The following is a 23,747-nucleotide window of genomic DNA, read 5'->3' on the forward strand; positions in this document are numbered from 1 at the left end:
GTTATATCCTTATTGTTAGAGAAAAGCTTCATTAAGCCCCTTGAGAAGAGGGCAAGGCTGAGATCATGTGGGATTTCATAAACAGTGGAGACGAGACTTAGTATCCTCTCTAGTGGTGGTGGGAGTCTGTTAGTGGTTGCTTCTAAGAGAGACATTAAATTGTGATCCTCAAGAGACATCCTGAGCAGTAGATAAACACAGAAGGACAACTACAGAAAAACAGCACAGTTCTTTAATAACAGATTGTAAAGTTGGGTCAGTTTCTCCAAGGAAGGGGTATATTCATGCTACAATAAAAAGTAATAAAATGACAACCTTTTCTGAGCGGCAGAATATAAGAAAACATCCCATTTGCCTTCAAATACTGAATTTAGAATTACAGGCTTCATTAACTCAGCATTTTGCTTATTTAAGGCAATTCTTGAATGAGGCCATTTCTTCAAAGCGAGTGTGCTGAGTTGCGCTCTTTCCCAGATCTGAACTAGGACATTTGGGAGAGTGTTTCCTGGAAGAAGAGGCAGAGGCTTTGTTTTCCTGTCTGTGGGAGGCTGTGTGCATTCCTGTGTAATTCAGCCCATCTACTGCCATTTGCTGCCCTAATCTTTACGGCCTGTCTCTAAGTGGAACAGTTTCTCGCTCAGATTTTCTAGGTGTGTCATGTTGGCTGCTCCCTGGCTAATCCTCACATTATCTCCCCAGGTTATGCCAGCTGATGACGATAGTAATTATACGGTGTTCATGGAACTGTGAAGTTGAGGCAGGGCATGTGAGGTACCGGGGGTGGGGCATGCTGACAGAAGGACTATTAAGGAAAAAGTAAAAACAACTTTAAGAGATGGACAGAATTACTCCCATTTACTGTGAGCAAATTGAAGCTCAGAGAAGTAGCTTTCTCAAGGTGTCACAGGTAGAAAGTGGCCAAGATGGGATCTTTCTGGCTCCAGTCTGCTGTCTTTCCATTATACCCATCCTGGAATTGAAAGCTTCTTGAAATCTGAGGCGCAGAGCCCTTTTCAACTCCAACGAAGGGGTGTGATTCATTCTGTTACTCCCACAGCTCAGGGAGCTGCAGACTGCGTACGAGGGGGCCAAGAAGACAGCTCACCAGCTGAAGAGGAAGTGCCGCTCTCTGACCTGTGACCTGGAGGATACCCGGGTCCTACTGGAGAATCAGCAAAGTCGAAATCACGAGCTTGAGAAGAAGCAGAAGAAGTGAGTTGTATCCCTACCATCACCTGGGTTGCCAGGGTGGGCTGTGTTGGTGCTGGGTTCTTCTGAAGGCTTCAGGTTCTCCTCCTGACCTCCCTCATCTCTGTCAGGGCTCTCCATCTTTGGGATCTGACCCTCTGGATCTGCCCTAATTTCCCCCCCTCCCCTTCACACCTTATTGCCATGTGGTTCTCCCAAGGATTCAATGAGAAATGTTTGCCTTCTCTTACCCATCTCCAGTTCTGCTACCAATTAATTGACCGTGACCTCGGGCAACTTCCTTGGCCTCTCTGGGCTTTAACGACCCTGTTTGTCAAATGAAGGGTGTGTATGGAGTGTGCAGGAAGCATAGCAGAGTGGTTAGGAACTCAGGTGCCTTAAGGTCACACCACCCAAGTTCAAGTCCCAGCTGTAGCCCTTTCTAGTTGAGTGACCTTGGGCAAGTCATTTGCCCTTTCTTGGCTTCAGACTCCTTACTCATAGGTCAGAGATGGAAGTCCTCCCTTGTGGTAAAATAAAATGGTTGATATATCCAAAAGGAGTAACATTCATAGGGGATCAAAAATGCTGAAGCTGTTCGCTATCCCCATTGTTGAAACTGTGACAAGAGAATGAAGAGGAGGCAAAAAAATTGAGTCACTGCCCTTTTCATTTAGAGCTTGGACTTTCAGCTAATGTGAGACGTTCTGGCAGGTACTGTGCCTTGTGCACAAACAAGATGCCAATCTTGGTTCCAATAATTGCTGCTCGGTTGGGAAGCTGTCACAGTTAGGCAATGGAAAAACCAGATTGGAATCCACATCCGTACTTGTGGGTTTCCTTATGGAAAACCTCATGGCCTGTGATGCTTTCACCCCTTGACAACGTGGCTGTGCCCTAAGTTATGTAGCTCTCTTGGTGAGGGTAGAGGTGGGCAGAAGTTCTATTGTGAGCCCAAGCTAGCCAGCCCTAAGGGAGTCTGCATGGCAGACAAATAGGTGCGTGCAATGCACCCTCCTTTAGAAGGTCCAAAATAGAACATAGAAAAATGTTTCTAAGTGTGCCAGGATGGGGTTTTGCTGAGGGTGCTTTTTTCCCCCAAAAGATAGCAAACAGAATTATATTTCCACAGGGGTGGCATAGATTTTTAACTTGGTCTGCATTAAATATTGGTTTCTGTTTTGTTTTGTTTTTGTCATTTATCCTGGCACTTTCCTGAGTTGGTTTCCTCATGCAGAAAAAAGATCTTTTGGGGATTTTAAGCATGCCTCTCTCTACCTCTGTGAGAATGGTATATTATCTTCTTAATATCTTACTGTTTCCTTTCCACCTCCCCTTGGGAAAATTTTGGCTATGCTTTGCCCCTGCATTGGGAAAAATGGTTCAATCCTACCTTGGCCACTTGGTGTATGACATTGTCAGATGACACCACCTCTCAGGGCTTCTCCCTATCTGTAAAATGAGAGGTGTAAACTTCATCATCCCCCAAGATAATCTTGGTCCTTAGCTGTGGGTTGCACTCCTGTTCTCACAGACTTTAGGAGGATTTCAGCTCTCTTATGGGTAGTGGTATACCTCTAGAGTTTGTGCAGCCAGAAACTTCCATCTCTCTGGTCCTTCTCCTATACTCTGAGCAAAATCCCCCATTCCAGGTACTCAAGAACCTCCCCATGATGCTCCACTAGGAAAATCCTCCTTTCTTTGTACTTAAATTTCCTCCTCTCAGAACTCACCTGTCCTGTGACTCTCAGGTCTGCTCTCCATCTCATGGCAGAAGCTGATTTATGTTGGGATGCTAATTGCAGAGAGTAGCATTTACCTTTCCATGTGGATTAGCATTTTAGTAGGGGTATCTATGAGGGCAACAGAAGTCTTAGTCTAATGGAATTTCAGGTACGATGACTATGGTGAGGGAGAAATTTCTAAGTCAGCAATACTTCTCTCTAAGTTTAATCAAATTGTAGATGCTAAATTGCTTCTTGGATGGAGTGATGTCTTCATGCTGATAAAGAGGTCCCTGTCCCCATCTCAGCTTCCAAGTTCAAAGTGACCTAGAATGGTTAAATTTTGGGTTGGCTTCTTGTTGCCATAGCTGCCAGTTAGATCATAAAGCTCAGTTCCCAGGGCTGATGGAACTCCCAGCCCACTTCCTTGGGGTAAGCCTTATGCTGTATTCATTGACTCCCACAACTGCAGGGGGCCAGACTCTAGGCTGGACCTTCCTGTGGGGTGAAGACTGTATATGAATCTTTCTATTCTCAGGCAGTTGTCTAGTCAGTGTCAGTTGTCTAGTCAGTGTCAGTTGTCTAGTCAGTGTGTTCTATTGGTTGGAGTCTGTAGGAGCCATTCTTGGGCATCAAGTGGCCTGCTAAGTCCAAGGACTCCTCTAAAATATCAGGTACCCTCTGGCTTCCACTGTTTTACCCTACCTGTCCAGGGCATGGGCAGGTAGATAGGGGAGTACCCAGTAGAGAAACTGGGTTTCAGAGCCCACCTCCACCACTTCGGAACTTTGGCCTGAAGTCACTCTACATCACTGAGCTTCAGTTTCCTCCTCTGTAAAATAGATAAAATGTCTTTCTGCTGAATTGTTGCAAGTATTCTGTGGACCCCAGACCAGTGCCTGGCACATTCAGCCTGCTGGCTCATCGCTGTCATCACAGTGTTTCCATTTAGAAGCAGCAAGCAGGGCTTCTTGAATGTTGTCACCAGTAGCCAGTCAGAAAGCTCCTGGGCGATCCTAACAGCAGGGCTCCCTTATATACCTCATGATTGGCTTCCTCGGGAGTCTGAGACTTTGGATGACCCATCTCGTATTAAGGGACACTGGATAACTTTGTCACAAGGGGGACCTTCTTGTCACCAGGGCCCAAACTCTGTGACTAATTCTATCATTCTGGCTACGTCAAGTTCTCTGGAGCAGAGAGCTTTCCTGTTTGGGCTGAGGGCAAGTGAATCAAAGTCACATCCTGCTGAGGCTTGGCAAAGGCTCCTCCATTGGTTTCCTCATCAGTGATAAGGGTAGAAGATTGGGACAACTGAATGGGGTGATGTAAAGCATCGGATGAGTTTCTGACCCAATGGTAAACATCATCAAGGGGAAGGGGGACCCGAACGATGCATTTCCTAATTCCCTGGATGGCTCTGAATAAGACTGTCTGGTCTGTGGGTTTTCTGCTTGATAACAAATGATGACAATACTGAATATATAAATATCCAACATTTCATCAATAATATTGTCTTTAATGTGGTATATGAGTGCATAAGGTATACAGTATTACATAAAATATGTAATGTACAATGTCCTTTGCTTGTGTGAAGATATATTGATTCATTCATTCATCAGGCAGCAAACATTAATTAGGTGCCAAACCTGGGCTCAGTCAAGTTAAAGGTTCTGGGCATAAAGTGGCAAACCATATAGGTAAGTTTTTATTATATTCTTAGATATTCTTTACCTTTATTCTGTATCTGTATATAACTGGATTCTATTTTTATTTTTATATAAACATTTTTAATAAGTATATCCAGTGTTTGTGTGGAAGTTGGTCTTTGATACTCTAGATCCCTACCCAACCTTCACAGCCTTATGTTGAATCATTGTGCAAACTCTCCATCATTTTGTTCTTTCTCTCTTGAGTGGTTCTTAGCAAATGAGCTGCCTCTCTCCATCCCTGCCCCAGCTTACCCCACCATTGTTCCGTGACACGTGTTCTTCCTTGGACAGGTTTGACATGCTGTTGGCCCAGGCGCTGGGTGAGTCTGTGTTTGAGAAGGGCCTCCGTGAGAAACTGAGCCAGGAGAACACCAGTGTCCGGTGGGAGCTAGGCAGGCTTCAGCAGCAGGTGAAGGTAAGGGGGTGGGCCTGGGGCCATCTTGGCTTGTTGCCAGCAGATCTCAGAAAACCCCTTGATTCAAATGGTGACCAGAGAGAATGGATTGTGGGTATCTTGGCCTGTTAGAAAACTTGAGGAACAGACCCCCAACTTCACTTAATAAAACAAAAAGCAGCTGGCAGATTGATAGCAGACCTCCCTAGCTTTGGGTCATAGTCTTACTCCTGTCATCTGCATGGTTTTCAGGGTGCCCACCTGGGAGAATTTGAGGGGCTCAGCAGAGAATGAGTCCATTATATCTTGTCTTCAGACCTTTGGGAGCTGATTCCAGAGGCAATGGTGCTGTCAACCCATGAACACCCTCACCACTGCCTGTCAGAGTTATGCCAGAGAGCAGCTCTTACTGGCAACCTGCAGCAGCTGCTCTGAGGGGCCCTGAGTGGAGAAGGCACATTGAAAAGTGGAAAGGTAGTTCCAGGATAACTTAAAGGTATCCCTGGGGGCCATGCTGCATTGACTTCGGATCTCTGCTCCTTTGTCTTTGCAGCAAAAGGAACAAGAAACCTTGCAACTTAAGCAGGAGGTGGAGATGCTACAGGCTCACAAACAGGAGCTCCTGAGGTCTCCCTCTCTGGGGCAAAATGGCGTTGCTGGTTTAAAGGAGAAGCTCTGGCAGCTAGAATCTAGTGCCCTTGAGCAACTGAAAATCCAGAACCAGCAGGAAAACACCATCAAGCAGCTGGAGCAGGTATGAAATCCCCATCCAGAGGCCACACCCTCTCCTATGCTGGCTCCGGTTCAGAGTGATATTGTTAAACCAGGACACAGACACATCATTAGGCTACTCCTCATCCTTCTGTGGCTCCCTATTACTCACCAAGAGAACCTCTAACGCCCTAAGCCTGATGTTCTGATCCTTTATGATCTAGCCCTCGCCCACCATCCTGCTGGCCTTCTTGTCCCCTCTTCAGATCCCCTGCAGAAACAGCCTCACCCCATGCCCCATTCACTTTCCATCTCCTTAGCTGGTTTATTTTTCCATCACAGTATCCTCCTCCATCATATTAGACATTTTTTTTTTCTATTTGCTCAATGGCTGTATTTCCCATTAGGATGTAAGTTCCTTGAAGGCAGGGCTTTTGTCAACCTTGCTTGTAAGTGCAACCCCAGAGCCCAGAATGAGGTTAGATACATAATTGGTGTTCCAGGATTCGCTGGTGAACAAATAGCTAACCCTTTCTGAGTACTGTCTGTGTACCAGTCTTAGCCTAAGCTGTCCCTGCATATCATTTTGTTGACTCTCCACAGAAACCTCGTGTAGTGAGATGTTAGCAGGTGGCAGCTAGTCTCAGAGACAGAATAAGTGGCAGTGGTGGAACATGGAGCCAACATCATCTGACTCCAAAGGGTTTGGATACCTACTATGTGCATAGCCTCAGAGAAGATGGCAAGGCTGTTCTTTGGGAAATGTAGAATAGCTAGGGTGAATAAAGCAGTGTTATCAAACAGTCTCATACTTGTATCTTCAACTAGGTGCCAGATGAATATTTTATTTGTCTGCTTCCTTGTTTATCCTCCCGTCTCATCCCACAAAGAACTTGAGGCAACTTGTAGTATCTATGCATAATAAAACATGAAATTATACATATAACAGTCTGAATCAGAAAAATACTCACTAAAATAAACATCAAAGAGGGGGTGGGTACAGGGAATTGAAATGCAGACGCATGAATTGTGTGGTCTTATACACTTAATAGTTTAGCTCTAAAATTCCCGATGGCCAAAGAGAAAAAGGAGATATGAGTTACAAGATTTTTTATTATCCCCAGTATATAAGCAAACCAGTTTTTTCCAAGGGGAAATAAGGCTTCTCCTGATACTTAACTCTAAAGAAATTTCTCATGTGGGATTTCATAAAGAAAGATTATTTTTAAATGGTTTTAAGGCCGGGCTCATTTTACAAGGAACTCTGATTGGGTAGTGTAAATATGTAAAGCAGATAAGCTCTGAGCAGCTCTGTTTTAGTTGGGTGGGGAGGCCTGGGTGCTCGCCCCTGCTTATCCAAGTCTGGAGTGTTAATTAGGAACTGAGTCAGTAACTGGTGGAGCAGAAAACAGAGTTCCTTATACCCTCTTGGTCAACTCAAATTTATTTAATAACTACTAAGAAAGTAGCAGTAAACAAACAGAACTGGTCCCTCATCTCTCAAAGTTCATAGTCCTGCTGAGAGTTATGGAGAAGGGTGGGATGCTATGGGAACATTTAACTTGCAGATCTGTTCTTGGGAGCCGGGTTGAGGGACTGGTCAGGGAAGGCTACCCGAGAGAAGTGACATTTACTAAAGCTGAAACCTGGAGAACTGGAGAACACCAGTGTCGTATGGGAACTAGGCAGGCTTAGCCTAGGCTGAGTCAGAGTTGGCCCGTCAGAGTGTCCCAGGCAGAGAAACAGCATATGCTGTTCCATCAGAACAAGAAAGTCTTGTGACAATTAAGGAATTATAACATCATCACATCAGTTGGGGTCCCTGAAGCAGCTCACTGTCTATATGATCTTAAGTGAGCCCCCCGTTTTCTCTCCCCTTCAGTTTCCTCATCTGCACCATGCATACGAAGCTTTGTTGATCCTCTGGTGTGAGTCACCCCCACTCCACCCCTCACCCCCAGCTATGAATCTGTGGCAGTTCACAAAGACGGTGGAATCTATAGGTCTTTAAGGAATAAGGAGGATTGCACAGCATCACACAGCAATGCTGTGTTCTATAAATGAGCAGGATTCTCTCAGAGCCAAGAATAAAGCAAGCACTGTTGAAAATTGTCTTAACTCTTTGAGATATCACCAGGGAACCATTCAGCACTTGGAAGCAGAGATGTACTACTGTGATCTCAACCTGAAAGCTAATGCAGCTTCCGGGTTTTTTGCCCTCAACTTATTCAGGAGGTGAGGTTGACTCAACACTTTCATCCATCTTTAGCTTCACCCATAACCTCACATTGCATTGTGCCCTTGCAGACATACAGTAGATATTTATTGGCTATAATATAGCACTTTTTTCCCAGGGAATGTTATGTTAACTCATATAAGCTTGGTATAAATGGTATTGCAGATGTCAGGAGTGTCCACAGGGCTGGAAAAAATGAAAAGAAATATTATATTTGTTTGCTTAGACTCCTCATTTTGGATTATCTTCTCATAACCTATGTCATTTTAAAGGAGGAAGCTAGGAGGTTGACATTTAAAGTGAGCTTTAGCGGCTCTGATGTACGGTAGCCTTTTAAATTCTCACCAAAATCGTACATAGCAAGGAATATTATCAACATTTTAAAAGACCAAATTGGTTTGTTTCCTACTTAATTTTCATGTTCAGGTAGCAGTTGTGAACCTCTGGAAACTTGGTTAGAGGAGTTGGAGCAATTCAGTAAATGGTCAGAAAATTATAGTTTCTATACTATACTATAAGCCATCTACACCATTGGGTTCCAAATTCCATAAAAGTCTTAAAATATAGATTCTGGGGCCCTCGGCCCTGGAGATTCTGATTCAGTAGGTCTTGAGTGGATCTCTAGAATTTTTTTTTTTTTCTTCATGCATTTGGTAATTCTCATGGGCCACTAAACTTGAGAAGCAAGGACTTGGATCAAAGTCTCAATTATGTAGATCAGGAAATTGAACTCTTGAACTAGAAGTGGAACCCGTGATTTCTCCTTCCAATTTCAGAACCTTTTTTACAACATCACACAGTTTAAGCATCATGTGTAGAATAGCTCTTTGCCTGCTCTGTGTAAGTTGCAGAGATGCTCACTTAAAAGACCCAGCTGCTTCAAAGGAATACCGCTCTTAATTATGTCAGATTGCCAGAAAGGGAGAGGATAGTCTTTTCTCTTTGTTTTCAAAATAACGGGGAAAGGAAAAAAATAAATGTTTACATTGCAGCCATCATGCTAGGTACTTTACATGGGTTATTTTTCAGTGTTCTGATATGGTAAAGTTCATTGTCCACAGTAACATCTTGGTCAAGTTATCTCCCTTGCTATGCTTTTATCTCTTGATAAATAAATGTTTGTCCTACCATCTATCCATCCATCCTTCCATTCACCCTTCCAAAATACTATCACTGATGCCTATTCCAGGGACGACCAATTTGTTTCATATCAAGAGTGTTGAGAAGGATTCTGAGGCTGTATCTGAACTCAGTAGGAAAGAGTGTGATGAATTAGTGATGTCTGTTAGGCCCATGGGATGGGATAGAGGCAGCATTTGGCCAATTTTATTTTACCATTTCTGACTTTCCCAGGTAGCCAGGAGGATAGCATTAGTCTCATCTGTGTATTCTAAAAATGAAAGGTGCAGTTGGAAAGCCAAGGATGATAGGGAAGGCCAGGGGAGTACAGTGAGTTACCTTCACATTGCTACCCTTGCTATCCCCAGCTCCGCCAGCGGTTTGAGCTGGAGATTGAGCGGATGAAGCAGATGTACCAGAAAGACCGTGAGGACCAGGAGGAGGAGCTGGAAGACGTTCGCCAGTCCTGCCAAAAGCAGGTTTGTGAGCAGCATGTACAGCTGTGCTCTTGGGCCCTGAAAGATCCAATCTGGGTACCCTCTTTCTTAGAGAAACGAGGAAGCCAAGGCCTAGGGACAGGCACTTCTGGCCAACCACCTCAGATCTTAGCCCCTTGGGTGCTTTTCAGGGTACAGGAGCAGAATTACCTTCCTTAAGTTGATTCTGCACTTTCAAAAGCCTCTGGAACTGCCTGGCACGGTTGCCCCAAGTTTTCTGCCAAGAGCCATCATGCCAGGTGACTGATATCCTTGGTAAGCGCTTAGTTACAAGGAGAGAACCAGTCCCTTCTGGCCATTTTCCTTACAAATCCAGTAATTTCTTATATTGTATCCAAGCTATTTGCAGAAATTTCAAACAGTGTCCAAGAAATCCAGAGACCTTTGAAATCCTACCATCCATAAACCATCATCATTATTATTTTAAAATATTCTTTCCTATCTCTCTTTGCTCCATATACACACAGACGTATTTGTGGAGATATCATTTTACCTAAATGAAGTCATGCTGATTTGAAGCCTACTATTTTCCTAGGAGTTTGTCATGAGCCTCCTTCCATGTCAATGAATACAGATTTAGCTTACATGCTTAATAGCATAAAAATATTTCACCTTAAGCACATGCTCTAATTGAGTCAACAAATCCCCTTTCATCGGACATTTAGATTATTTCGAATTTTCTGCTGCTATGACCAATGCTGAGATGAACATTCTTATAAGTGAGTTGTTGTCTGACAAGAATGTAAGATGAATTCCATAGAGTGAAATTGCTGGACAGCTTGAGTTTAAATGGTCTGCATCAGTTCCAGGCCTTATGTAGCCTTATAAGCATTGTGAATTTCCAAGTAGGGGCCACGTAGCATTTCCCAAATTTCTTTTTTTTTTGGTGGGGAGTGGATGTGGTTCATGGTCCGGGAAACAAACCCAAATTTGATTCCTTTTATGAGCTCCATTAACAGTGTTCCACAGACTTCTAGACCAGCAATTGAGAATCTGGCCCTTGGAATTCATGTACTCACAGTCAATTCTTTGCTCTTCCAGCTTGGCTGTTGCTTGTGTCAGTCCTGGTCACTGAAAGTCAGTTTATAAACCACTAAAGAAAGCCAGATTTGCAAATTTATCTGGAGTCAGGAACTCTTATATCAAGCCTCAACTCCATTAACTACCAAATGTGGGACTTGAGATAGTTGCTAAAACTTGCCTATTAATCTTACTTTTCTCTCGGTAAAATGGAAATAATAGTGTTTGTCTCATAGGGTCATGGTTAAGAGATCTCATCTGTTCAAGGAGATAGGAGGCATAGAAGCCTTACGTACTCTTGTAATATAATCCTTGTTTGTTATAAATTTAAAGGGCAGTAACGGTGTGGATTGCCAGGGAGTTGCCCCCACCCCCATCCCCCTTAGAAGCCAGGAGCTAGCTGGCGCTTGGCTTGCTGTTAGGTGGGATTAATCTATCCAGGAGGAGGGGGAGGGGACTTGGCACCTTGCAGAACTCACCTTGGAGTGTCTCTTCATTAGCCCTAGAACCATCCCGTAAGGGCTGGAAGGGGCCTGGAGATTGTTTGGGCCACCTTGGGAGACCAGGAATCCAGCTCAGCAAGTCGTGGCACCCTGTCATTGCTCCAGGAGAGTGTTAAGAGCCAAACCCATCCTTCACCCCTTCACCTGGATTGGTTGATGCCACCATGGGTCTGTGCCTGTCCTGCTCCTCAAATGCTCCTTTTGGGACCACTGTAAAGCTCAGTGTCTCTGAGGATTCTTATGGACCACCCTGGGAGGCCAAGTGCATCCCCTCAGAACTCCCCAGGGTCCAGGAGAAAGAGCTGGTGATTTGGGCCTCAGCCCAGACCTGAATACCCTTGAATAAGTCACATAACTTCCTCAAGACACCACTTTCTCAGCTATGACATGGGAGTGTTGATAGAATCTCTTCTACCTTCCCTAGATTATTATGAGAATCAGATAAAAGAACAAAAAGTGCCTTGTAAAATGCTATGAGTTATTATTAAGGGGTCAGTTTCTGCATGTTTTCTATTCTTATGGGGAAATGAATGGCTCTTTTCGGACACCCACTGAGTTCCATATGCCAGGCTGGATTATGTTTGTCAGTTTATTTAATCCTCACCAGGACTCTGTAAGGATTTATTGTCCTGGTTGTATAGATGAGGAAACCAAGGTTCAGAAAGGTAAAGTGACTTACACCAGGTTACCCAACTGAGAAGTAACATAGCCATACTTGGACCCATGTATGCTAAGGTCCAAAGCCCAGCTCTTAAACAAGATACTATTTGTTTAATTAATTAATTAATTAATTATTTTCCCATCAAATGTTTGGGCCGTGGAAGTTTAAGTACGAAGCCCTTGATAGAAGTCAACCTTGGGAAATGCTGCACTTGCTGGTATCTCTTGGGATCTATAAAGTACATGTACTCACCAAAGGCTCTGATAAGTCCTGCAGCCAAGAACCTATTAATTCAGTGGTTCCCACACTTACTCTAACATGGCTGTCCTCTCCCTGCCCATCATTAACCTTGAATATCACGTGCAGTTGTATTCTACCAAACACGTTCAGGAAAATCACCTTCTTGCTCTATTATTTTTATTGTTTTGTATATTTTCCAAAATGTTTTAGCTTTTCCAGTCTTCATTCTAAAAGCAGATGTGAGTAGAGTACCTTGTGTATCTCACGCTTAGGTTTTGCAGTGAATTAGCTTACCATATAAGTGACCATGGATTGGTGCTTTCTTTCCACTCTGGGGGTCAGGAAACAGAAGCCCCCAGTCCATGCTCGTGTGTTTTTAGGTGAAGGTTGCATGAGTTTCTAGTCCATTTCCAGAGTTCCAAGGCTTGGTGATGGGGGCCCTGAGCCAGTGCCCTGACAAGTTAGAAAGGTGACCTAAACCCTCTCAAAGTTTTTCTGTGGACATATTTATAAAGCAAGAGTGTGAGGTCAGAGAAAGGTGTTTTTCTCCTTATGACAGACACTCACATTGACTCACATTCTAATGACTGCTCTGCTCAGTCTGTCTCTCACCGTGGCAGGAAATCAATTGTTAATGACCTAGAAGAGAATGCTGATGGCTGTCTGGGGTGGCAGAAAGACCTGGGGCTAGAGACAGAGCATGACCTCCTCCCAGCTAACTACTGACTTGGGGTATGGACCTCTGAACCTCTCTGTGACTTAGTTTGCCGATCTGTGAAGTGGGGTCATTGATGAAAGAGTATAGAGAAGGCAGACGAAGGGGATGAAATAGCATATAGGAAAGAAGCAGGGTGGTAGGGGTGGAGGTTTAGATGGGAGAGGTAGGGCGCAAAGCACAACTCTAGTGAGGCATTCACTTCACAAGAGTTCCTGTGTTTGCCCAGTGATTGCTGAGATGTCAGAGCCAATTGTAGATTAGATGAGTTGCTCTTAGCCAAATAATCACAAATATGAATTTTTTTTTTTTTTTTTTTTTACCACAACACAGTATGTTTAATAAGGAAGGTGGATTCTTTTTTTTTTTTTTTTTTGACATGGGCAGGCTCTGGGAATTGAACCCAGTTCTCTGTCACGGCAGGCGAGAACTCTGCCACCAAGCCGCCATTGCCCACCCTGGATGCATTTCAATATGTTGGAAATGATGTCAGGCAGAATGAGAGTACCAGGACCTGTAAACATTTCAGCAGCCGTGGCTATAGGAGGGAAACGTCCATTCTGAGTGCAGAACTAGTGCAGTGGGCTTCACAGGGAAATGGCAGGTTACTTTCCATAATTGTCCAGGTCCCAAGCTTTTAAGCTTCTAAATTCCAACAGAGACGCCCCCTTCTCAATCACTAAAGCAGCATTTGTGGAACTGGGTGAAGGGGCTACCGGCTCCCCTCCCCCGAAATGGTCTCTCCCTTGCATGGTCTGTCTGGGTGGCACTCACTCACCCCATGCATGCATCTCCCCTTTGTGCTCATAGCTCCGTCAGCTGGAAATGCAGCTGGAGCAAGAATATGAGGAGAAGCAGATGGTCCTCCATGAGAAGCAGGATTTGGAAGGCTTGATCGGCACGCTCTGTGATCAGGTAAGAGGGTAGACACCAGCAGACATTGGGGAGAACATAATCCTTGCCTTCGAGCACTGTTAGAAAGGTGGATTTGTGGGGAGTCCAGCTGCAGAGCAGTCACCCCCCTGATGGTCAGAAAAAGCCAGAGACCAGGCCTTTCAGCTGGCCGTCCTCTGCTTCCCCCAGCTCCCCACTTCTCTACCAACCCTGCCCACATCACTGGCTCTTCAAAGGAGACCTCCCGGTGTCAGTAACAGCAGGGTTCTTGGAACAACCTGAGAAAATAACCAGAGTGAAATTAGGGAGCTACAGAGGAGGTGGCCCTGCCTTCAGTGGCTGTTGGGATGAGAGTGTGACAACCTTTGCTCTCGTGGGTTGAATGCAAACAGACACTGTGCTCAAGAGAACAAGATTTGCCAGAGGTAGCCAGGAGTCAGCTGGACCCAGAGTCAGGCAAACCTAGCTTTGATGCCCAGCCAGGCTCCTTCTGTCGATATGGTTTGGGGTAAAATAGTAAATAGCTCTGAGCTTCTGGAGAGCAGAGTCTTGTGAGTTGTTGCCCATGGTATATCAGGGTACACATCTGTAACACTAGGGGCATTTTAGGCTTGATCATTCTTTGTGGCAGGGGCCTCCTTGTCCACAGTAGGGTGTTTTGCAGCATCCCTTGTCTCTATCCACTAGATGCCAGTAGCATACTCTCCCTATTTCCCCTCCCCAAGTTGTGAAAACCAGAAATGTCTACAGACATTGCCAAATGTCCCCTGGGACAAAGTCAACCATTTCCCACCCCACGTTGAGAACCACTGCTTCAGTAAGGCAGTCTGCAGGGCTTAGAGCCAGCTTCTGATTTTGGACTAGAAAGGAAATATTCCTCTGTTACCCAAATATCCTATTCCCCACCTGTGCTGCTACCTGAAACCCCAGCATTGGAGCAAAATGCCTGTGGCTTCCACAATTTCTCAGAAAGTATCCTAAGAATGTTTCTTAATATATTTGCTTTACATGTGTTCGCTGACTGTTAATTAGTAGTAATTTTCCTATCAATATCTTCCCCCAAAGTCATTCACTCTGCTCACAAAGGAACGTGGGCTCCCATTAGACAGTCATCAAGAGCAGATAGCTAGGATTCCCACAAAATTGGTACTCATTATGCATTTTTTAAAAAATCAATTACCTGTATTCTAGAGCAGGCCCCTCACAGCAGCGAGCAGTGAGTTAGAAGCAGAAGGAATCGGCAGGAGAGCTACATAACCTTCCCTCTCCTCTGGGTTTTCTACTTGTTCAGCCCAGGAAATTAGGACCACTGAGTGCAGAGTCGTTGACCTTGTCCCTTTAGCATCAGGACATGAGAACACAGCCCAATAACCGATTCTAGAACAGTGGTCTGGAATCACTGGGAGAAAGTTATATTATATTCTGCATAGTTCATTTGAGAAAAAGTAGATAACCCAATAAAGAAAGTTTTTTTAAAAAAAAATAGATATGCTAAAATAAAAAGATTTTGCATTTAAAGGTAAGGGGACTTATTTAGATGTCTAAAATGCCAACTTTGTCTTTGTCCGAAGTTAGGAATTTTTAATGCATTATCACATTTAATACTCTTGAATTTTTTTTTATGTCGGTTTCCAACACAAGGGAAAATATAACAGATAATATAGCTGGAGTTCATATACCAGGCACCCAGAGTTAAAATAAACTAACACCTTGCCTGGTTTGATTTAGATGTTTTTAAGGAAATGAAACATTTAAAAAAATAATTTGTGGTCCCTTGATGGCCCTTCAATCACACTGCCCCCTTGTCCTCTTTCCCATCCACCCTTTCTTCCCTCCTCTCCAGAAGTAGCATTATCCTGGGGTTGCAGGATATAACGCTAATGCACGTATGAACCACACACAAAGTACATATGATTCTGTACTTAGCTTTGTCCCCCTCAATTCTATGTTTTCGAGATTAGCCCATGATAATACATGGGGCTCTTGTTCATTCATTTTTGCTTGTTACACAGTATTCCAAAATTTTTTAATCCCATTCTTCTAGAGGTGGGTATTTACTTGTTTCTGCTCTAAAACACAGATCTGCAGTTCGTATCCATCTACCTGTTTGGCTGTGTCACAGGCAGGAATTTCTCCATGGTACACAGTGAGAATAGAAATTGCTAGGAATGTACATTTTTGGAATTAGGGCTTGCTCAAATTGTTCCCCTAAGTGATTGTGGAAGTTTTGCACTTTCACCAGTAATCTGTGAGATTTTGCCTCTCATTCCCATCAGCATGTGTGCTGTCAGACATTGCTACATTTTTGCTAATCTTTGGGTGTTAATTTCTAAGGCATGTCCCTCATTACTACTGAGGTTGGGCATTTTTCACACATTTGTTATGGGTTTCTTTTACTTGAATTGCCTGTTTATAGACTTTGCCTTCCCGTTTTTTTGCTATTGGTCATTTATAATCCTCATTTATGCAAGATACTAATCCATTTTTGGTCATATATTTTTTCAAACATCACTTGATATTATTTTCTTTGGAAATGCATTGATTTACAAGTTAATTGGGAAAAATTGACATGTTTTTTGTGATGTTGAACCTTTTCTTCCATAAATATGTATATCTTTCCATTTATTTATATCTTTCAATAATGTTTTATTTTATTTCCTAAAGGTCTTGGATTTATTTTATTGGATTTTTTTGCTAGGAAACTTGTAATTTCTGTGCCTATTATGAATATAATATTGTTTTCTATTTCATAATTCAATTAGTTATTTTGGCACATGGCTGTGCTATTGATTATTACATGTTGACTTTGTATCTCATATATAGCAAACTCAAGGAAGTCTTAATATTTTTCATAACTCGTCTGTAGATTCTTTTGGACTTGCTGAATAGGCAGTCTTATCGATTGACAGTAGGAATAGCTTTGCCTCTTCCTTTCCAATTTTTAGGCCTCTTATTCGTTTTCTTAGCTTATTTCATTAGCTTGGGCCTCTAATATAAGATTGAATAGTAGAGGAAACAATGGATGTTCTTTCCTTGTTCCTAGCTTTAATAGGAAAGCTTCTAGGGTTTCACCATATACCTAACATTTTCAGTGTGTGTTTGCTAAGTAATCTTTATTAGGTTAAATAAATCTTATCAGATTTGTGGTTCTCTAATGCTTTTTAAAAGGAGTGTTTGTTGACTATTATCGAATGATTTTTCTTCAGTTGTTAATAATCCTGTAACTTTTTCTCATTAACCTATTAATGTAGTGTATTGTCTTTGGTGTATTACAAGAGATTCTAATGGATTATTCTTCTTAATCCTCTGTTTTCTTTTTTTAAAATACATTGCACTATTGAATTGCAATATTTAGGATTTTTGACACCAGGCTCATACGTAAGCTTGGTTTATAATTTTATTTTCTTATGCTGTCATTATCCAGTTTTGTCCTAACCTCATAAAATGAGTTTGCAACTGTATTTGAAGCAATTTTTATAAAATTTGGATCATGAGGCTCTTGAAGGTTTGATATAACTTGATTGTAAATCCATCTGTACGTGATTTCTTTTAGAACATAGGATTGACATTTAATTACTGGCTCCAAGTTCTGTAAGGATAATTGATGGTAATTTCAAATATTTTCTTCTTTATTGAGTGAATATTGCTAGCTATGTTTCTACACTTGATCTTAGCCAAAAGGCTGAGAAGCGATGGTAGCTATGTTTCTATGTATTTATTATTTCATCAGACTTTTAAATAGGTTGTCATAATGATTTTTCATTCATCATGAAAAATTTTTAAATTCTACTGCATCTGAAGTTGTTTCCTTTTTCAATCATAATAATGTTAACTTATGACATTTCTTTTTTGTTTATTAATTTCATTTGAAATATTTTTTAAAATATATTTAAGATAAACTAACTTTGAATTACTGCTTTAGTGTCATCCTCACATACTAATCATTTTGTCATGCCCTTTATGATTTTCTCCTTTAATCTGTGAGTTATTTAGGGATTGATTTTAATTTTACAAACATTTGGGGTTATTTTGGAGTAATTTTTTTACTGTTGACTTGCAAGTTAATGGCATTATGGTCAAATAACATAGTACAGTGCATAATATTTTTTCTCTGAAATTGTTAGTATCTCATTGTTGTCCCAGTTCATGGACAAATTCTGTAGAGGCCATTTGTACTTGTTTTATATCTTCTTTAATTGTGCTTGATATTTTTGGTTAATTTGCATGGAAACCCTTTGTTTATCCCTTAAGGATTTTTTTTTTTGCATGGGCAGGCATATCTCTTAATTTTTAAACTTTCCAAATGTGTGTATTATGTGTGTCTGTGAATGTGTTCATGTATTTACTTTAAGCAGCTTGATACTTTTAATCCAGTTGTTTAGACTTCAGTTTCATAGGAAAATTTAACTCATTTACATTTATTGTAACAAGTGATGTATTTGGAATTACTTCTATTACCTTATTTTGTATTTAGGATTTGTTGGTTTATTGTCCTTTAATTTGCTTCTTCTATTCCTTTCCTATTTTTGATAGATTGATAGTGTTTTCTATGTCCCCTTTTGTTTTACTGTGAGTTTAGAAGCTATAAACCATATTTACATTATTTTAGTGATTATACATAAATTTTAAGATATATACTTATTTATACATTTTTCATTTAATTTTTACAATAATGCTATGGCATAGGTCTTATTATTTACTTCTTATAAATGAATAAGATGAGGCTCAGAAAGGTAAGGCAACTTGCTCCAGATAATATACCTACTTAGTGGCCTAGGTGGATTTGAACTGAGGTTTATATTATTTGAAAGCCTGCCCTTTTAAAAATCTACCATGCTGCTTAAGTGATAAGCTACTGTTATCTATAACCATGCTTTTGTGGAACATCTTTTAAAATAATGTTACTCAGCAATCCAGCTCTGCCATTAATTTATTGATCAACCTTCAGGAACATAAATTCTGCCTCAAATTGTGAAGTTTCCCATCTGTAAAGTGGCTAGATGAGCCCTAATATTTTCAGATCATATTTTTAAAGTGCTTGGAGAGTTATTTGACAGTAGTCATTTCACAACCACTCCAAACAATTTGCCTTTATGATAAATCATGAAACAATTGAGGTTTGAATATATTTACTCACAACAACACTAAACATCATTTCTATTTATTGCTTAATTATTCACCAGATTTATCTGTGTTTGAATCTTTGTGCTGCAAAATGTGAACTTGCAGAATGACATTTATTTCCCATTAACCTAATGAGATTTTTTTTGCCCTCCTCCCCTGCAGTGATTAATTATGAAAGGGAGGATGACTTCATCTGAAATCTTATTGTGAATTTTGTTTGCAGTGAAAATGAAGTGATGCCAACATTTTCAGAGTCTTTACAATGGTGGCAATGGTAGACTCTGAGCCAACCCTTCTACATGATCAATGCTTATATCAGTGAATGCCCCTAATGCCAAGATTCCCCACAGGAGAATCAGGATTTGTGCAAGTCAAGAGCTGACACAAACTATTAAGAATAAGTGCAAAGCACGGTAAAGAATGTGGGCCCTGGAGTGAGTAAATCTAGGTTCATGTAGCAAGTCTACCAGGTACTCTGGTGCAGTGGTTAGGGACTTGTATTCCAGAGCTGAGCTGCCTGAGTTCAAATCCCTACAAGGCCATTTATTAGTTGTGTGATCTTTGTCAGATGTTATGCCTTTCTGTCAGTTTTATCAGCTGTACTCATTCCCCATAGCAGAACATACTCTAGTGTCCCACACAGCTGGCCTCAGGTAAGTTCTCCTGCTTTGTGACCTGCTAACTATACATTAGACTGTTTTTCACCCATCTTTTCTCAGGCAACTCTTCCCACAACTCTTTCACTCTGCTACTTACCTTCTAAGACTCATCCCAGATCCCATCTCTAACCTGAGGCAGAAAATGCTCCTCTGTGCCTACACAATACTCTGTTTTTGTTGTTCTTTAAATTAAAGAGTATAACATGCCTTTCTAATGGTGAATTTTACTAAAATTACCTTTTTCCAGTCAGAAAAACTGGGTTCATTTCCCAACTCTACCACTTACTAGCTGCGTGATCTCTGCAAATTATGTAACCCCTGTAAGCTTTGGCATCATCACCTGCAAAATAGGAATTATAATACTATACACCTCGTAGACCTATCATGAAGATTAAATATGTTAATATCCATAGAGTGTTGAGAATCGTGTCTGGTACATAGAAAGCTTCCTATAAACATAAGCTATTACTATTTTTATAAAGGCAGTAATAATAATGTCTATTTTAGGAGAGTGAGCCTGCCCATGCCAAAAAAAAAAATTTATGTGATTGTCACAGGAATTAAATGTAATACTATTTGCCCAACACAATGTCCAACCCTCAGCTCAGCTTATTACCATTCTGTCTCTAATTCTCTATGTCTATCTTTTTCTGCATAATTATACTATATACATACACATACATATATCTGTATATAATTTTCATAGACTAAGCATTTTAAATTTAACGAAGAGGTTTATCTGTAAACAAAAAGGGTCCAACCTAAGAACCAACTCATCTTTTTCAAAGAATTCAAAACCAAAGAGTTAGAAAAATAGTCTTGTAAGCTCTCTAGGAACACATTTTAGGTCATCAGGCAATACTCATAAGCCTTTATATTTGTAAAGGGTTTGACAGTTTACAAAGTCCTTTCCAATCCATTATCATGTCTGATCCTTGTCTTATCTCAATGTGGAGGACAAGTATGTTTTTTACTTCCTCTTTTATAGCCAAGAAAACTCAGGCTCAGAGAGGTGGCATGACAGAGCCAAAGTACCTACCACCAGCAAGTGGTGAGCCAGAGCTTAAAGCATTGGCCACCTCATTCTAAAGCCCACTTTCTCTCCAGAATATCACAGGGCATTCTGATTGTCTCAGGAAATAATTAAAGCTTGGCATGGAGGAACAAATCTCATCCATTTTAAAACTCCCCATCCACTCAATGGCACTGTGTGTTTATCCTCTGGTCTCCTGAAGAGACAGGGAATGGGGCTGTTAACTTCCCCCAGAGATGTTCACCCACTGTTTTTCCATCTCTAGAGGACATGCTGGCTGTCCCTGTTTCTTGTCGGGCCCCAGTATAATTCTGTGCCTCCTTTGTCTCAGCCTGTACTGTTATCAAGGAGTGTAAGCTCACCCTGTTGGTGTCAATGCCAGACATGGCTTCTTTAAGACCCATTTGGTAACTGACTCTTTGAAATGCAAATTCAGGATTCTGGGGAACGGAATGTGCTCACCTCCATGTAACGTCCTTCTGCAGAAAATCACCTGCCTGTTCATAACTAGCAAAGGGGACCATTTCAAAGTACAACAAAGCTTGATTTAGAACTTCCAATGCAATGGAGCATTTAATGAAGTATAAAATGCTGTTTTAGTTTCCCATGGTACTGTAATAAGTACCACCAACCTGGATGGCTTAATACAACAGAAATATATTGTTTCACAGTTCTGGATTCCAGAAGTCCAAAATTAAGGTGTCAGAAGGTCCATGCTCCATCTGAAATCTGTAGGGAAGAATCTTTCCTTGCCTCTTACTAGGTTCTACTGTTTTCTAGCAATCCTTGGCAATCTTTGGCAATTCTTGGCATTCCTTGGCTTGTAGATGCATCTCTCCCATTTCTGTCTCCTCCACCTTCATTTAGTCTTCTCCCAGTGTCTGTCTGTGCCTCCAAATTTCCTCTTTTCATGAAGATAGCAATTATATTGGTTTAGGGCCTACTGTAATCCAATTTGGCCTCATCTTTGCTAATCACATCTTAACAGATGCAATTTTTCCAAATAAGGTCACATTCGCAGGACTGGAAGTTATGACTTCATCATATTTCTTTGTAGACCCAGCTTAACTATAAGTTATCTGTAAGTAACACCTACTTACAGAGAAGCACATTCTATCCCATATGTGCTTCTTTCACTTTGGTGAATGTTCATAAACTGGACATACTCATATAACCAATACCTAGATCAATGACATTAACAGGCTCCTGAAAGCCCCCTCCCCTATTCCCTGTCCAGTCACTGCCACCAAGGGTAATGCTCTCCCGACTTCCAGTGGCAGAAGGCCTTCCCTCTTATGTGGTCTCTCATGAGAGAGATTGGCCCTGTGATTGACTGGTATAAAAGATGGGTCAGGCTGCGATCACAGAAATGATAACAACTTGTATTTTTTGTGCATTTACCCTGTGCCAGGCATCTGACCAAGTGTGTATTTAATCTTCACAGCAGTCCTACGTGGTTGATGCCATTTCTGTCTTGCAGATAAAGAGACTGAGGCTCAAAGAGGAGAAGGATCTCATCTGAGGTCACACTGTGTGCACGAGCAGCAGAGGCAGGATTTGAACTCAGAGAGCCTGGTTTCAGAGAACGAGGACCCTGACCACTATTTCTCTATCCTAAACTCATAGGCCTTCCCTTGGTTTTCAGATCGGCCATCGGGACTTTGACGTGGAGAAACGTCTTCGGAGGGACCTCAAGAGGACCCATGCCCTCTTGTCAGATGTGCAGCTCCTCCTGGGGACCATGGGGGATGCCAAAACATCAGTCAGCAAGGAGGAGCTGGAGAAGGTACACAGCCAGGTGGGTATGCTGGTGTTCCCTCAGAAACCGGCTGGGGACGGTGCTGCAGCCGGGTGCGCTGTCATGATGATGGTTCAGAGACACCATGAAATGTTCCACTCCCAGGGGTGAGTGGGGCCACAATGCTGACCCCCAAGTTTGTGACCTGCAGGGAGCTTGGGGGAATTAGGACTGGGAGAATCTCATCAAGGTGGTAGGTGAGAAGGAGGGGTTTATAAACAGCTCAGGAGCCCTGTTTCCATCTTCGAGATGAGGTAGAATGTCAGTCTTGAGGGCCTGGGTAGACTGGGGTACTGAGGCCAGCATGACTGAGTGAAGTTTGTGTGTATATATGTATGTGTGTGTGGGCGCATCCTCGTGCATGTGCAGGTTTTTGGTGGCTAAAACTGGTATAAATCAAACAGGAAACATGCTAATAATGCAAAGCATAACCCTAATAACAGCGACAACAAACAATATCCATTTGACTGTTTATTAGAAATACTAATGATCGTGATAAGATGTTGATCGATAGCTGCTACCCTCTGGATAGTAGAGCCACCACTGTGTACTGGGTACTTTGTACATGTTGTCTGAGTTCTCAGGAGAGCTCATGAAGTGAGGATCATCACCTCTGCTTCACAGGTGAGGTGATCGGGTAGCAGAGAAGCGAGTTGACCAGCCCAAGTCACAGTGGAAAGTGGCAAAAGCCAGTATTCAAACCTAGATCTCTCTGGTTCCACTGTTGGAGGGTAGATGGGGGTGGGGAGGTCAGGGCATGGGCTGTGCTGGGAACAAGCAGTATAGCCCAGGGCAGCTGGTATTGAAGGGACTGCAAGGGTCAGATCCTGGCAGGGGGATGGCTGCCCTGGGGAGAGGGGTCTCAGAACCATTTGCTAACACAGGACTTGGGACTTATACAGGGATGAAACACACAGGGAGGCTCCCAGTTGCGCTGGGTGTTGTACCCATGAATCCACCATTACTCTCTGGGTGGCATGCTATTCCATACCAGCCCCAGGGATGAGGAGGTGAGAGGTAGTTCTGCTGTTCATCACCCCCTCACCTGCTTGGAACATTGCCACTCCTTTCTTCTCCTTTCCAGGCTTTCTGTCAGTTGGCCTCAGCCATGACCCATGAAGCTGGGGCTTCTTCATCTTCTCAGAATACCCCCAAAAACTCAGATAATCGATGGTCTTTAGACTGAATCCCCAACAAAGCAGTAAGCTTCTTGAGAGCAAGGACTGTTTATTAATCTCTGATGATTCCTGCCCAGTCCTTTGCACATAATAAATCCCCAATAAATGGAAATAATAAATTCCCAATAAGTAGCAAAAAAACCACAATCAGTAAATACCAAATAAATACCCCAAAAATGCACATAGTACATGCTAAGTAAATGTTGAATTCAGTTGACTTGTCCTTGTTTGACAGATGGGGACACCAAGAGACAGATTAAGGCATTGTCCAAGGTCACATAGCCAGGCAGAGTCAAGCCTCAAACCCATGTCCTATGACTACAAACCTTCTGGAGAAGTAG

At 42.2% G+C, this 23,747-nt stretch overlaps 1 protein-coding gene and 1 long non-coding RNA gene across 6 annotated transcripts in view; one reads left to right on the forward strand and one right to left on the reverse strand.

Moving 5' to 3' along the window:
• MYO18B (myosin XVIIIB) overlaps positions 1-23,747 on the forward strand; it is a 242,511-nt gene that overhangs the window by 119,304 nt on the left and 99,460 nt on the right. For all 4 annotated transcript variants that reach the window (XM_077160698.1, XM_077160699.1, XM_077160696.1 and 1 more), the window contains exons 27-32: positions 1,058-1,212; positions 4,916-5,039; positions 5,572-5,772; positions 9,453-9,563; positions 13,531-13,635; positions 22,076-22,228. In XM_077160698.1, coding sequence (XP_077016813.1) covers positions 1,058-1,212; positions 4,916-5,039; positions 5,572-5,772; positions 9,453-9,563; positions 13,531-13,635; positions 22,076-22,228 — 849 coding nt within the window. The remainder of the gene's footprint in view (positions 1-1,057; positions 1,213-4,915; positions 5,040-5,571; positions 5,773-9,452; positions 9,564-13,530; positions 13,636-22,075; positions 22,229-23,747) is intronic.
• On the reverse strand, positions 512-3,954 carry LOC143684036 (uncharacterized). Of its 2 annotated transcripts, none has more exons than XR_013175798.1 (3): positions 3,683-3,954; positions 2,922-3,239; positions 512-1,192 (listed from the first exon to the last, which is right to left on the reverse strand). It is a non-coding gene; the product is annotated as an uncharacterized LOC143684036 (long non-coding RNA). The 2 variants fall into 2 exon arrangements; XR_013175797.1 differs by having other exon boundaries at positions 3,618-3,954.

Source organism: Tamandua tetradactyla, chromosome 5 (assembly GCF_023851605.1).
Source record: "Tamandua tetradactyla isolate mTamTet1 chromosome 5, mTamTet1.pri, whole genome shotgun sequence".
In the NCBI taxonomy this organism is placed as follows: domain Eukaryota; kingdom Metazoa; phylum Chordata; class Mammalia; order Pilosa; family Myrmecophagidae; genus Tamandua; species Tamandua tetradactyla.